Raw genomic sequence first — 14020 nt, forward strand, 5'->3', positions numbered from 1 at the left:
GTGAGTTTTGCCAAATAATTATTTCTGGGGAGCTTAAAAATTTTAAAAATGTTATGATTTTTATTTTAATAAATAAATAATAATAACAAAATAATAATTTATTAAATACTATCTAAGGGTTATTGCATCTGATAAATGCTTAGTCTGTTTAACAATTGACTCACAATGGCAGACTGCTGTAAGTGTTTGCCTTGTAAGAAAAGTGCTTACCTTGCAAGCATGGGGACCTACACTGATCCCACAAACCCACGTTTTTTAAAAAAGGTAAGAAGAAATTGGGACAAAGAACTTAAGGACAATAAGGAGTTTGGCCTGGTCATATTGACTCCGTATATGCACGGCCATAAAAGATTCTGCTCATTAACATTTTAACCTATTCTTCATGAACTAATACCACCTTTGGCAAAAAAAGGAAGGAAGGAAGGAAGGAAGGAGGGAGGGAGGGAGGAGTGGAAGAAGGTTGGAACAAAGATAAAAGGAAGGAAAAATGGGATAGAGGGCAGGAAGATTTTGTGTGTATTTAATTTCTTTGGATGGCAGCTGTTATGGTTAGTCTTTCTTTCTTTCTTTCTTTCTTTCTTTCTTTCTTTCTTTCTTTCTTCTTCCTTTCTTTCCTTCCTTATTTCCTCCTCCTCCTCCTCTTCCTCCTCCTCCTCCCCCTCCTCCTCCTCCTTATATCAACTTAATTCAAGCTAGGTTCATATGGGAAGAGTGAGTTTCAGTTGAAAGAATGGCTCCCCCAGATTGAACTGTAGGCAAGCTTGTGGAACATTTTCTTGATCAATAATTGATTTGTGAGGGCCCAACCCACAGTGGGCAGTGACACCTCAAGGTGGGTGGTTCTGGGTTGTATAAAAAAGCAAGCTGAGTAAGCTATGTGGAGGAAACCAATAAACAGCATTCCTCCATGATCTCTTCTTCAGTTCCTGCCTTCAGGTTCCTGCTTCGAGTTTCTGCCTTCATTTTGCTCCACAGAGGACTCTAAACTGTATACTGAAGTAAACCCTTTATCTCTTGAGACTGTTTTGGTCAGTGTTTTATCATAGCAATGGAAAATTGAACTAAGACAACAACTGAATGCACTACTACTGATGCTACAACCACAACCACCACAACAATTACTTTCTCACACACACGCATGCTTATGCACACATTTATGTACATACACACATCAGAACATACATTCTTTCATGCACACGCACACACACACACATGCACACACACATGCATGCACACACACAACACTGAGATTCTTAAAACACACTTGTAAATTATAAATGAAAATGAAATAAGAACTGTACTTTACTTGTCTGGTAGAATTCCACATTTTTGGATTTGAGTGTTCAGAGACCCCGCATGTGTTAGGACTTATGTCTGCATGACCCAGTGACATAGAACTGAGTGTAGTCTTTGAACTTTGGGCTTTAGGGAATAAGTTATTGTATTTTTATATCACCATACATAAATATATTTTCTTTTGACTTTTCTGGTAATTCAAACTCAATTATTGTGCAAATATATGCCTCGACACTAGGTATTTGCCCATAAGCCCCCTCAATTTTTATATATTTCAAGCTTACCAGGAAAAGAGTCAGTTGGCATATTGGGGTACACATGATGTCCTGAACAAATCATCACAGCATCAAAGAGCACAGATTCTTGCTTGCCATCCTTTTCGGTAACAACTACCCACTGGCCAGTGGTCAAGAAGCTGGAACATTTCTTTATACTGGAAACCAAGGTCTGGAAGAAAATGAGAAAATGGACTTCCTTGTATTTGTGGAATTCTTTCCTTCTTCCTTGCAGTATTTTTCTATGGAGCAAATAATGATATAAGATGACCAGTCATTGAAAAACATATAAAAAGGCACCAATATGGGGGTCAGAGTACATCCTCAGGGAGTGTTCAAATCTTGCACAGAAAACTACTCCTGAGGGTTTACTTACTACTGAACGTCAGGTAAGTTGATGTGGGGTAAGCAACACTTGGGCATTTTTATGAGTGGTGCCATGCAGCAAATCTATGTCATTTGCTTATATCTGCTCTACAATAACCCCACTTTCTCCACTTCTGACCTCACCTTCTACTCACTCAGTAAATACAGCTGTGTCTCAAGGCTTGACCCTAGGTCTCTTTTATGCTCTCTACGGATTCTCTTCAGAAACACAAGCAACTTCCACAGCACATATGCCTATATATTTTGAGCCCGTTCCTCCTCTGCTCTCTAGTCTAGATTTCCAAGCACAAAACCACAGTGCTTCTTCTACTGAAGCACATTAACAATTGACCTACCTCTATTTTCTCCCTAGCTGTCCTTGACTTTCCCAGCTCTTAGAACAAGGACACAAACCACTCTGTTACCTAAGCGCTTTGCCTACATGAGCATGTATTTCAGAGACATAATATTGCTTCTATTCATCCCATGAACTCAAATGCTGCACTGCTTCAAGGTCTTATAAAACCATGAAGACTGCTTCAAGAGTCTATAGCTAGGCTGCCTCCAACACGGAATTGACACATGGAATACCTCATCCTGCTTATAGGAGTGATCTTTTGACAGGACTGTGTTGATTCTGTGTTTCTGCCTCAAAGTTATTTCTGATACATCTCAGTCTCATTCCTGGGTGGTTGAGCATAGGGCCTCACATGAGCTAGGTAAGCACTCTACCACCAAGGTACACCCATATAATTCCTTATCTCTAATTCTAAGATCGAAAGTTGGAATAATTATGTCCTTGTTGGTTTTTACCTTCTGATGTTTTCTCAGACTCCTCTGGGACAGAGACTGCTAATTTCCTTTCTGGTGTCTATTTCTTTCTTACTAACAGAACCTGATTTTGTTTGGAGCAACTATGTACCTAGCAATGAGACCCGCTCTCAGGCCTTCATGTAACAGCAGGGGCGTATGAGATAGAAGCAGATAATGTTTCATAGGCTTTTCATTAGAATTTATGGAAGGGAGCTGATGCAGCAGGGAGAACATGCTTTGGTTCCCATTCATTCCCATTTTTCTCTCGCCTAGAAGTTCTAGAAATTGTTCTGAACTGGGAGGTGACCTTGATGGTGTAATAAGTATGAAGCCGTCTTTTATGACAGCCTTTTAGCACCATCAGATCAGCTCCGCTTTTATCCATCTCAGCCATTATTTATATGGTCGTAAAATAATCCTCGAATTTTGAAGCTACAGAATACGCTGGCTTCTGGATCTCCGTGGTTCACCTGAGACATGGCAGTCATATCTCCTTCCTCATCAGCTCTGTCTAGTGTTCTCCAGGTAGGCAGAGGGCTTTCCCCCTAGTTCTGCTCATGGCATTGCCTGATGTAAAACATTCCCAAATGCATTTTCATTTCCTCCTTTCCCAACAGATTGACTTGCCTTACGATTTTCATAGTATTATTTTTGATGATATAAAAATAAAATTTAGAACATGGTTAGACATTTTTTAAAACAGCCTCCTTTTTGTTTATGTTCTGTATGACCGTTATGTTTGTTACTCTCTGAATAGTAATTTTCATCTTCACTTAGATGATAGGCTTCATGTGGAATATTAGGATTCTTTTTTTCTCCGTAAAAGGATTTGTTTTACAATTAGTTCTTGTCTGCCCTCCCTCCTTCTCTCCATCTCTCCACCCTGGTGTCCTGCCCTGTGTATGGTTTGGTATGTGTGGGTGTCTGTGGAGGTCAGAGGTATTGGGTTCCCCTGTAGCTGGAGTTACAGGTGGTTGTAAACTGACTGATAAAGTGGTGGAAACAAAACAGAGGTCTTCCATAAGAGCACTGGGCCATCCCTTCAGCCCCTTCCTACCTCTCTCTCCTCCCTCCTTTCCTTCCATCTATCTATCCATCTATTCTTCCTTCCTTTCTTTCCATACAACAATAGCATGATATAAGCATGTATCAGGAGCTTGATCAATGTTGGTAGGTATGATTGCCATAAATCAAGCCAATCTATGGCATTCGTAATTCCACAAATGAATGAATGGAACAAGTAGATAAGTGTAATGAAAGAATATCTGGGGGTGACTCTATTGTGAGACCTTCCCCAGCTTCAGGAAGCTGTTTCTGTGCTTCTCAGTAAACCTTGCTTGTTTTCCCATTAAAAAGTTTCAAAAATGATAGCTGGAAAATTTAATTTTAACTATATATTTGGAATTGCTTAAAGGAAAATAATTGTGTAAATATAGCCTCAAGTCATAATTTTTGTTGATTTTTTCCTTTATTATATGTAGGTCTACACCTTTTATTTAATACTAATTAATTAAGATAGGGTTATCAAACAAATATAGATTACTGCCAGTTACAGAAATAATGACTTTACTTCCTAAGACTTCTTAGATTCATTAAGAAGAATATAATGACTGAAGCAGTAAAGGACAGGGGTCATTTAAGTTGTTACTCTTTTCATAATGTCACAATTTTCTAACTGTAGTGAAAAATTTGATTTCTTTAGAATCCCAGTTATGTGAATGTTTTTGTTTTAATCCCAGGTGTGGAACATGGGGCTGCTTCAGATTATCTACAGCTGCTAACTATGTTTGTCTTGTGCTCTAGGAGGGGCATGAGTTTTGCCAGCTGGAGATTGTTTGCAGGGTTTGAATGGGTTGAGAGGGTTTAAATGTCAGATCCCTGAGAGGGCCTGAGGAGGCTGTTGTTTCCCTGGTTGCTCCCTTGGCTGCTTCTGGTTGCTGCTGTTGCAGTGTGTCAAGAGGTCATGATATCCTGACCAAGAAGATTGGACTAGCCCCAAGGAACTCAATGTCCCTAATCATCAGGAAGTAGACCAAAGAGATCTACACCCCCTTTCCCCTCTAACCTTTTGTCTCTCCTAAATAGTGTTGTAGAGGGAAAAGGATTGGGGTGGATAAGGGAGGTAGAGATATAAGAACCCAATGGAGCAGACCAAAATGTATGCCAAGATCTAACAAATGCTACATTTGCTTGGGTAATATATAACTCATAGATATTGAGCTCACAGGACTCTAAATATAGACTAGAGAATTTTGGATTATTTTCCAAGCTTGAGACAGTGAGGGTGAAAACTTGGCTGTGATAGGCTATCTGTCTACAGCATCTTCTAAAGCAGTGGTTCTCAACCCCCTTTGGGAGGAATCACATATCAGATATCCTGCAAGTCAGATATTTAATTATGATTCATAACAGTAGCAAAATTAGAGTTATGAAGTAGCAACAAACATAATTTTATGATTGTGGATCACCATGACATGAGGGACTGTATTAAAGGATCACAGCATTAGGAAGGTTGAGAACCGCTGAACCTAAGAACCTTAGAATCTAATGTTTTTAAAAAGGTTTCAGAGAATTGCAGGGAGTGGTGCTGTCAGTGCATAAATGCTTCTAACAGAACTACTGATGGTGAGGCTCAAAACACTTGGTGCACCCTTCTGTCCTTCCATCTTCTCTGACACCCATGTAATGCTAGTGGTACTGGGTACAGGACTTACCTCAAACTGTATATATCTCAAAAGATCCTTCTTCTGAGCAAACGACTTGATGTATTCCTGGAGCTTGCTGTGGTGCATGTAGTTTGGGAAATCATCAGGATAGGGGAAGTCTGGAAAACACATCATTTCTTTGGAAGAGTTGGTGAAGACCGACTGGTAAATGCTGGCCCTTCCTTCCTCCACGTGACTCTAGGAAAAATAACAAAACTGTAAAAGCAAGCCAAGAATGGTCCTCTTTCCTGAGAACATTCAACTCTTGGTTGATTTGGTTGATTAAAACATTCTTAATATTAACAATTAAGAATTCATTTTTTAAATTATTTTTCTTCAATGGGATCTCATTGGGTATACTAACTACACTTAACGTAATTCTTCCTGCCAAGTAGTAGATGGCCAACACACACACACACACACACACACACACACACACACACACACACACACACACTCAAGGTTTTTTTTTTTGGTAGATCAATAAATCCGTCTTTCTGTCTGTCAGCCTGTCTGCCTGTCTGCCTACCTACCTTTCTGGTCTTTTGCCTGTATTAATCATAATCTGATTTTGTGTTTTTATGCATTTTGCATGTGTTTATGTGTTTGCTTTTTCTTTTTTTTAACCTGATATTTTTTGCCTGTTTGCTTTCTAAAGAGAAAGAACAAAAGAAAGGAAGGAAGGAAGACAGAAAGAAAGAGGTTGTGGAGTTGTGTAGAGGAGGAGGGGCAGAGGATTTGAGAGGAGTTGGAGGGGAAGGAAACCATAATCAGAATGTACTGTCTGATATTGTTTTCAATAAAAATTAATGAAACATATAGTTCTTTTTTTAGATATAGAATAGAAAGTCCTTTACATAGGAATGTGATGATCCCTTTCTACATGAACTATCCTCACCTAATTACCCTAGCACAGTAGTCTCTCAGAAGTTTCCTCCTCCTCCTCCTCCTCTTCCTCCTCCTCCTCCTCTTCCTCCTCCTCTTCCTCCTCCTCTTCCTCTTCCTCCTACTTCTTTTTGTGTGTGTGTGTGTGTGTGTGTGTGTGTGTGTGTGTGTTGTCACTGGTTTAGATATCATGCTTACCTTGAAAAACCAACAGTCCAAGCATTGTGTGGCCTTTTCTCATGTGGTTCCTACATGACATCAGCACCTTCTCTACTGGGGACAAAACCCACCCTTTTATCCAAAGTGGTTTATACACTTAGATACAAGCAGGATCACCAGAAAATTTTCCCAACTGGAGATTTTTAGCTTCATTTCCGTGGATTCCTGTCTCTGATGTATGGTCTGAGAATCTACATGTCTAAGAATTTGCAGAAGGACCTAGTGTGGCTGATTTCACATTTGTGGAAACTGCCGTAAATGAGCTATGTGCTTGAGGGGACATTAACTCATCCACTATGGGATTCACTCTATACAAACACGCACATGCACGCACCATACATACATACACAAACATACCACACACATACTACACACACAAACAAAGCATATATCTCACTCACTGCCCCATCCCTGTCCTCACCTCTGCACACAGGAAAACAACAGGACTTAGAACATGTGTCACTTCTTGGCATTCAATTTTAAAGCCACCGTGTAATTGAAAAGTGGCTTCTTGGTGAGAAGCAGTCGGAAGCTAAATTGAAAATAAACATTTCCTCTCTCTTGTGTGGACAGGACAAAAGTGTACACAGGGTGCAGCCTTGAAAACATATTTCAAAGCTGGCAGCCTCTATGTTCCCAAGGCTGAAGGAATTCTTATGTAACAGAGGAGAGAGACACTGTGTCATGTTGCGGGATTTAAGATACCCATCTTTCTCTCACCCTGGCTAGCCTCTGGGAGAGGAAGACAGAAAGATCTAGAAAGGATCTTGAGGTCTGTCTGTGGGAGGGAAGTTCAGTCTGAGGCCTTGGTGTCTCCTTTCAAGTTGAGAATGTTCCTTTTCTCTACCCATGGTTGCCACGTTTCTCATAAATTTAGAGGTTTGAAATTTTAAAAATCTTTTTTAAAGACTTGCTTGTAAATATCTGTGGAGGTCAGACAAAGCATGAAGGTCCCTGCCTGACAGGTTCTGGGGCCCAAGCCACTGCTGTTCACTCAAGAGTGCTGCCTGTTGCCAGTTGTGAGGTGAGGAGGGAAGGAGATTTCTCAGCTGCCCATTGAGAAGAGAGAGGGTTTAGTTGTGGACTAGGGCCTGGTTAAAAATATAAGACTCTGTTCTGGAAGAAGAGGTGATATGGCCTGGTATTTTTTTTTCAGATTGAGTAAGTCCATGTGTTCTCCCATGCCTACCCCTTGATTCTAGCTAGTTTTCAAACATGAAAACTTGGAATTTTCTTCGGACACTGTTCTTCAAATAAGAGAAATATATAACAATAAATAGTTGCTTCAAAAAGCATACCTTTTCCTTATCTCGATATGTGAGGTGATTTGAACCACCTCAGGAGGGAATTAGGCTCTAACTCTGCCTCTGACTGAGGGATCATGTCCTAAAACTAGGGTCCAAGAGCTGTGGGTGCATTATTAGCACATTGCTGTTCTGTCTAAAGCTTCAGTGCCTCCCTGTTTTCTTTAGGTATCAGTGTCTTAAGGACAAGGACAGAGGCAAATTCCAGAATGTTCTCTGTGTTTCTATACGTCTGCCTTTATTACCTCTCATATTTCATCTCTGGTTACCTGTTGAATGTCTGTTGGTGTAAATCAGTTCTCCAACATCAGTTCCAAAGTTGCTCCCTAAACTTGCTTTATTTTCCTCTCATCAACTGTCAATCATCCATACACTCATAACTTCTGTTGTCTTTATTGTTGTAAGTACACAGTTGCTTATATCATAGTTATTTTAATTTCTATGGCCACTGGTAGGTTCCTCACATTTCAGGGAATGGCCTCACACTGTTGTACATATTCTAACAGGGCCCCAGACCTTAGTAGGTCCCAAGACCTTAGCATAACTGACTCCATGATGGAAGTAACATTCAGATTATAACACTCAGCATGTGGGGGTTGGGGATTAGCTCAGTGGTAGAGCGCTTGCCTAGCAAGCGCAAGGCCCTGGGTTCGATCCCCAGCTCCGAAAAAAAGAAGAAAAGAGAAAAAAAAAAACTCAGCATGTAGACATCACTATCTGCCAAAACTAAAACAAAGACCAAATCCATTGAAATCCATTTAGATTCTGGAAAAGTCTCAAAATGTATTAACCTTGCATTTTAGCTTCTGTAGTTCTGCTTCTGGCTAACTGTTTTTGTTGACTGAAAACCAGAACATGGTTTTTGTACTTAAATGCTCACCTTGAGAAACATTCAGTGTTACCCCAAACTCCCAGTGTAGTCGAAGGCTGATTGGTTGACAAAGACATTCTATTGGCTTAAACCCATGCCTGAGCAGTCTTTGGTGAATACCCCACCAACAATATGGGCAGTGCTAATGGTTTAGTGGGTGAGTTCTTTAAAAAGGCATTAACTAGAGAGGGGATATAGGGGCACTGGAGGGGGAAATGGGAAGTAGATATGATCATATTTTGTTGTATACAAGTATGAAAGTCTTAAAGAAAACATTTAAAATGCTGGTTTCCTAGTGCACTTATTATTTGACATTATGCCTAACATGATACTCTATACACTCAGGATGTGTTTGTTGGGTAGATGCATGCATGAGTGACTGAAAAAAATAAGCTCAGATTATTCCAACATTTTTGTTTTCTTCTTTTAGCCAAACATAATGCTAATCTGGTTGCTTGTCTGTTGAGAAATTTTTTTTTTTGGTTCATTTTTTCAGAGCTGGGGACCAAACCCAGGGCCTTGCGCTTCCTAGGCAAGCGCTCTACCATTGAGCTAAATCCCCAACCCCGAGAAAATTTTTATTGCTGTGTTTGATCATGTTACCAAACTTGGGGTTGTAATCTGTATTCTAAAAATTCAAGTTCAGCCACCTCTTCTCAAGGAGACAATTGAAACAGTCAAATTTATAATAAAAGGCAGAAAAAGGAGATTTGGTCAATGTAGCCATTGGAAAGAACGGCAATGATATCTGGTCTCCTCCTCCAGCCCATCTTACAAGTCCTGAAGTGAGATTAAAATTTATAAATAGAGGACAGGAATATGCCCACCTAAGCAGTTCAGAACAAAGTGGGGTTCTACCCACCATCGACCCATCATTGTCTAGGCTCCAGTTTCATCACATAAAGGGGCTTAGTGAGTGTTAGAAGCAGTCAGCACTATTAATTCTCTTTTTAGAGAAACAAAGGCTTCCAGTATTTTCCTTCTCTCAGCATGAGATTTCTGGGAGAAATTTCCATTTTGGATGTCTAATCTTTTGATAGTCTGATAGACTGAGGTCACAAGTGTCTCTCTAGAATATCTTCATCCTTACCAGGCCAGTCACCGCCATACTACCCTGAATGCACCAAAGTTCAAGGTGCAAGGTCAAGGGTCAAGCCTGGTTAGTACTTAGATGGGGGAAATTTCTTACTGTCCAACTAACCAAATCTTTTGAGGACGTGATGTTCTGTATGAGTGTGTGAAACTTGAAGCTCACTCGCATTTAGTCTGGTAGTCTTTAAATCCCATTTGGCTTCCATTTCTTAGAAAAAGCACATAGTGAAAAGTTCACAGTGATCAGGTTTCTGGCTTCCGCCACACCTTCTGCCCAGCAGGGACTCACAAGGTAAAAACTTATATAACACGTTCTTTTCAAAATTCCTGTCTGAGCATACATCATGCAAAAGCAACTTTTCTTAGGAAAGAAAGGATTGGGGATGTGTACAGGAAACCAAAGTTATTTGAATGTGTCACTCCCACACCCTACTCAGGGTATTCTGGGTAGAATTTTGCTTATATACATAACCTGATGGAAAAGAGACATTCTATCTTGTGGATAACCAGAGTCTCACATTTTGCTTCCTTACATAAACTTCCTGAGGTAGTAATAATGGCTAACACACAGATTCTTTCCTGGATGCAGAAGATCCAGTACCTCCTGTATACCTTTTGGAGTGCTGGGTTTTCTTATGGTGCTGGTATTGGCACACTGCCAGGGTATCTACATGACACTGGGCACCATTCACAGACCATGAAGGGAATAGTACTCCGGAATTGCATTACATAAAGATCTACTTCCTTTGAGAAGTTCTCCTGACTTATGAAGATTTCAGTAGCTTTTATCCACTGAGTTGACAAGAATCAAAGGCCATCTTATTAACAACTTTTAGTCTGAGATACTTAGGGCCACATAGTTTATAGAATATGTATAGTATCGAACATAGCTTATAGAATATGTACAGTAGACTCCTAATGAGGTCTGGGGCACTTATCTATAACCAAACATGATAAAATTTCTTCAGGATAGACTAAAAGTGGGAATTAGCCATATGACAAGTTGGCTTACGTTTTTGATTTCACTGTTACTAGACTTTAGGTCATAGTTTGTGGTTCAAGAAGCCAGGTTTCTCCACTCATCCTCAGTAAGCCACTTAAGCCAGCCAAAATCATAAAAGGAGAATTTATCTAAATCTCCTTAGGAATTAATGAACAGAGATCCAGTTTCCCCTTCATTCCAGTTCATCTCCAGGGTCCTATATTGAGAATAATGTTTAAGTCGAAGCCCAAGGATACACACATTTAGGAAGCCCAGGTCAAGGCATGGTTCCATCCACCACTGATTCATCATCATCCTCTCTGTGAGGTTGTAAACTTTTTTCTTCTAGAGAAGAACTTTCTCCCTGAATGACCCAGGCATTTCTCATCTCAACTTGAGATCGTGGAGAAATCTCAATTTCTTAAGATTCACTGTTTTAATAGTCTGATAGTCTGATGGTGCCTCTTAGAATATACTCAGTTTCTCTAGACTGGTTTTATCATATACTTCATGGTCAGATTACTCTCATCATTACTTCTTGAAAAGTTTTGTTATCAAATGAGTTCTTGTTTATTTGATACCAAGGGGTTGTGGACTTAAGTTATGACACCCTTCATCAGTAGACTAGAAACCACTGATGTGTAATGATTGTGCCATCCTACTTGCTGTCAAAAACCAGACACATTCAGCTCTTATTGATAAGATGGTTTATGATTTAATTAAGCTGGTGACACTTCTCTGGGGAAATAGAAAGAGAATGGAATTCTCTAAAATTTCATTTCCAGAGTTGAAGATAAAAATCTATGATTACATATTTCATGTAACACTTTGCATTTAACAGGACCAAAAACTACAGAAAAATCTTGTGAGCTGAATACAGAGCCATCCTAAATTAGTACTAAATATTTTTTTCAGGTGGGCAAAAACCAAGACCAAGATAGAAGACAATGGATATTAGACTGGTGTTGTGGATACACTGTCTTTGATCTAAAAAATATCTATCACTTACATGAAGTCAGACTGACTGAAAAATTCAAGCTAGGAAAGCAAGAAGTACTCCCAAATCTGGCTTTTGAGATTTAAACTTTATATCAAACATTTCATGGCCATATTGTTTTTTTTAAAACTAGATAGCAAAGATCATAATTTTTCTCTTCAGATTTAGAATTGACAATCTAATAACCACACACATCATTATTAGATGATTTATAACAGTTCATAATTGCCCATATAGACAAAATTAGTCATTAAATTACATTCTTTTGCTTCACAAGGCACATTAGAGGCCACCTAATTTCCAATCTCTGTATTTGACTGATGAGTTCTTGAGCTCCAGAGTACGATAGTCAACCGTGTAAGATCTATCTGCCTAGAAAACCTGCGTTGGAAACAGGGCTCAGAATTTGACTCCAGTCCAGGTATTTTGAAATGGTTTTGTTGGTATTTCAGAGAAATAAAGGATAGACCTCTGCAAGCATCTTTGCAAGAAGGTGACTGCATATTATTTTTAGCTACTGGCATTAGTTCCTCATCAGCCTGGAGAATAGACTCCACCAGACAGGTCATGGTATGGCTGACAGGCTAGAGACTAGGACTACATCACAAAGTTATTGGCTTTCTTTGAGAACCTCCTTTAAGGTTCACTAAGCTCAGCCCTGTTGGTGTGAAGCAGTTTTGAGTGAATCAATATTACATGTTAGTAGAATTAATAAGATGTTAGTGTGATAGGAGAAATAGGACTTAACCTTTCCAGATCTGGGCTTTTGCAATATGGCTTTCAGGTGCGAAAGATCAGGTGTGGTTTGCAATGGAAACCATCTTTCTACCTCTTGTGTCTGAGAGATGTACCACTTACCGAGAACTTCCACAGGCCTCCAACATCGTTGCTCCTTTCAAAGCAGATGGGCTCCAGCCCTTCCTCCAGACAGCACCGTATTGCGGCCAAGCCACTTACTCCAGCTCCCACGATGGCCACTTTCTTGCCCATGATAGGTGGTATGAAAAAAAGTCTTCAAAAGAATGTCCTTTGATGCTTGGGTTTTTCAGTTGAAATTATTAACTGAGTTTTATGTGTCAGGATCTTCACCTTAACACAAGAAGACGCAGGTACACATTAACAGTTTGTGTTTATTCTATACAATTCTGGTATAATAAGACACTAAACCTGTCCCTCTCTAATCTTTCTTTAAGAAATGACCAAGTCAGAGACTGCCACTGCAGGCAGCACCATGAAGATCACTGGACCAATGCTCAAAATTTCAAACAAAGCTTTAGTAGCTTGAAATTCAAAATTGACTTCTCTACCAGTTCAGAGATAAATACGGGATTAAGTATTAGAAAAGCACCTCCTACATGAACCCCCTTACATCAAATCATTTCTGTGAACACCTAGTGCCCGATTCTCAGGGATTTTTACCTTGTTCCCCTTTGTTCCCCTTTCCAGAGAACCAGCAGTTCTCCAAATGTAGAAGAGAATGGCTTTTAATGTCTTTTGATGTAAAAATTGAGAAAGGGGGTGGGGCTATTTTTCTTAAAGCAAAAATTTCCTTTCCTTTGTACTTCTCATGGTGTTGAGCTCTGCTAACACCTGAAGAGAAGGATTGCATGTGGTAGGAATAAGAGGACAGGAGGCATGAGGGAACAAGTAAGAAAGGGGTGGAGGAAGGGCATGAATGGGGGCCCGGGCCCTTGGCTCTGAAAAAAATATTATAGCAATTGATCCGGTCATTGGGCTGTAAAGTGAAACTCTGGGAGACCAAATGGCCAATAAATCTTTTCTTTGTTCTTGCTTTGAAATTATAGAAAATGTAAACAAAACCTAAGCACCTGGGCTGTAAGAAAAGAGTTTGTTGGGCCAACAGTGGGGGCAAAAAAAAATCTCAAACTTCTCAAGACTTTAGGCAACCTGATTTGGGATGCTGATCTAATTCTTGTGGTTTATGAAACTGACCAACATGAAGAGCAGACTGTGAAGCCAGGAGTCTGCTCTCTGAGCCTCCCCCAGCCCTAGCTCCTGCTCCTGCTCTTATCTTTAAGATTCAGGAGGGAGCCCAGAGTGGAAGCAATTAGCTTGCCTGCACATCTCCATCTTTGCTTATCCAAATGCTATCTGTACTAACGGGTTTCACAGCGGTCCCCATCCCCGGTTAACTTGCGTCATCTCGACACCCAGAGAAATGGCTTCTTCTTCTACTCAGAGACGCCATCATACT

The 14020-nt window shown here is 40.0% G+C and overlaps 1 protein-coding gene across 1 annotated transcript in view; it reads right to left on the reverse strand.

Moving 5' to 3' along the window:
* The window catches only part of Fmo6 (flavin containing monooxygenase 6), a 28208-nt gene extending 14896 nt beyond the window's left edge, over nt 1-13312 (reverse strand). Inside the window, exons 1-4 of the mRNA XM_087581987.1 lie at nt 13225-13312; nt 12664-12894; nt 5465-5653; nt 1581-1743 (exon numbers count right to left, since the gene is read on the reverse strand). Coding sequence (XP_087438113.1) covers nt 1581-1743; nt 5465-5653; nt 12664-12795 — 484 coding nt within the window. The 5' untranslated portion in view covers nt 12796-12894; nt 13225-13312. The remainder of the gene's footprint in view (nt 1-1580; nt 1744-5464; nt 5654-12663; nt 12895-13224) is intronic.
* Nucleotides 13313-14020: the final 708 nt, after the last annotated feature.

This window comes from Rattus norvegicus, chromosome 13 (assembly GCF_021556685.1).
Source record: "Rattus norvegicus strain SHRSP/BbbUtx chromosome 13, alternate assembly SHRSP_T2T, whole genome shotgun sequence".
NCBI classification, from domain to species: Eukaryota; Metazoa; Chordata; class Mammalia; order Rodentia; family Muridae; genus Rattus; species Rattus norvegicus.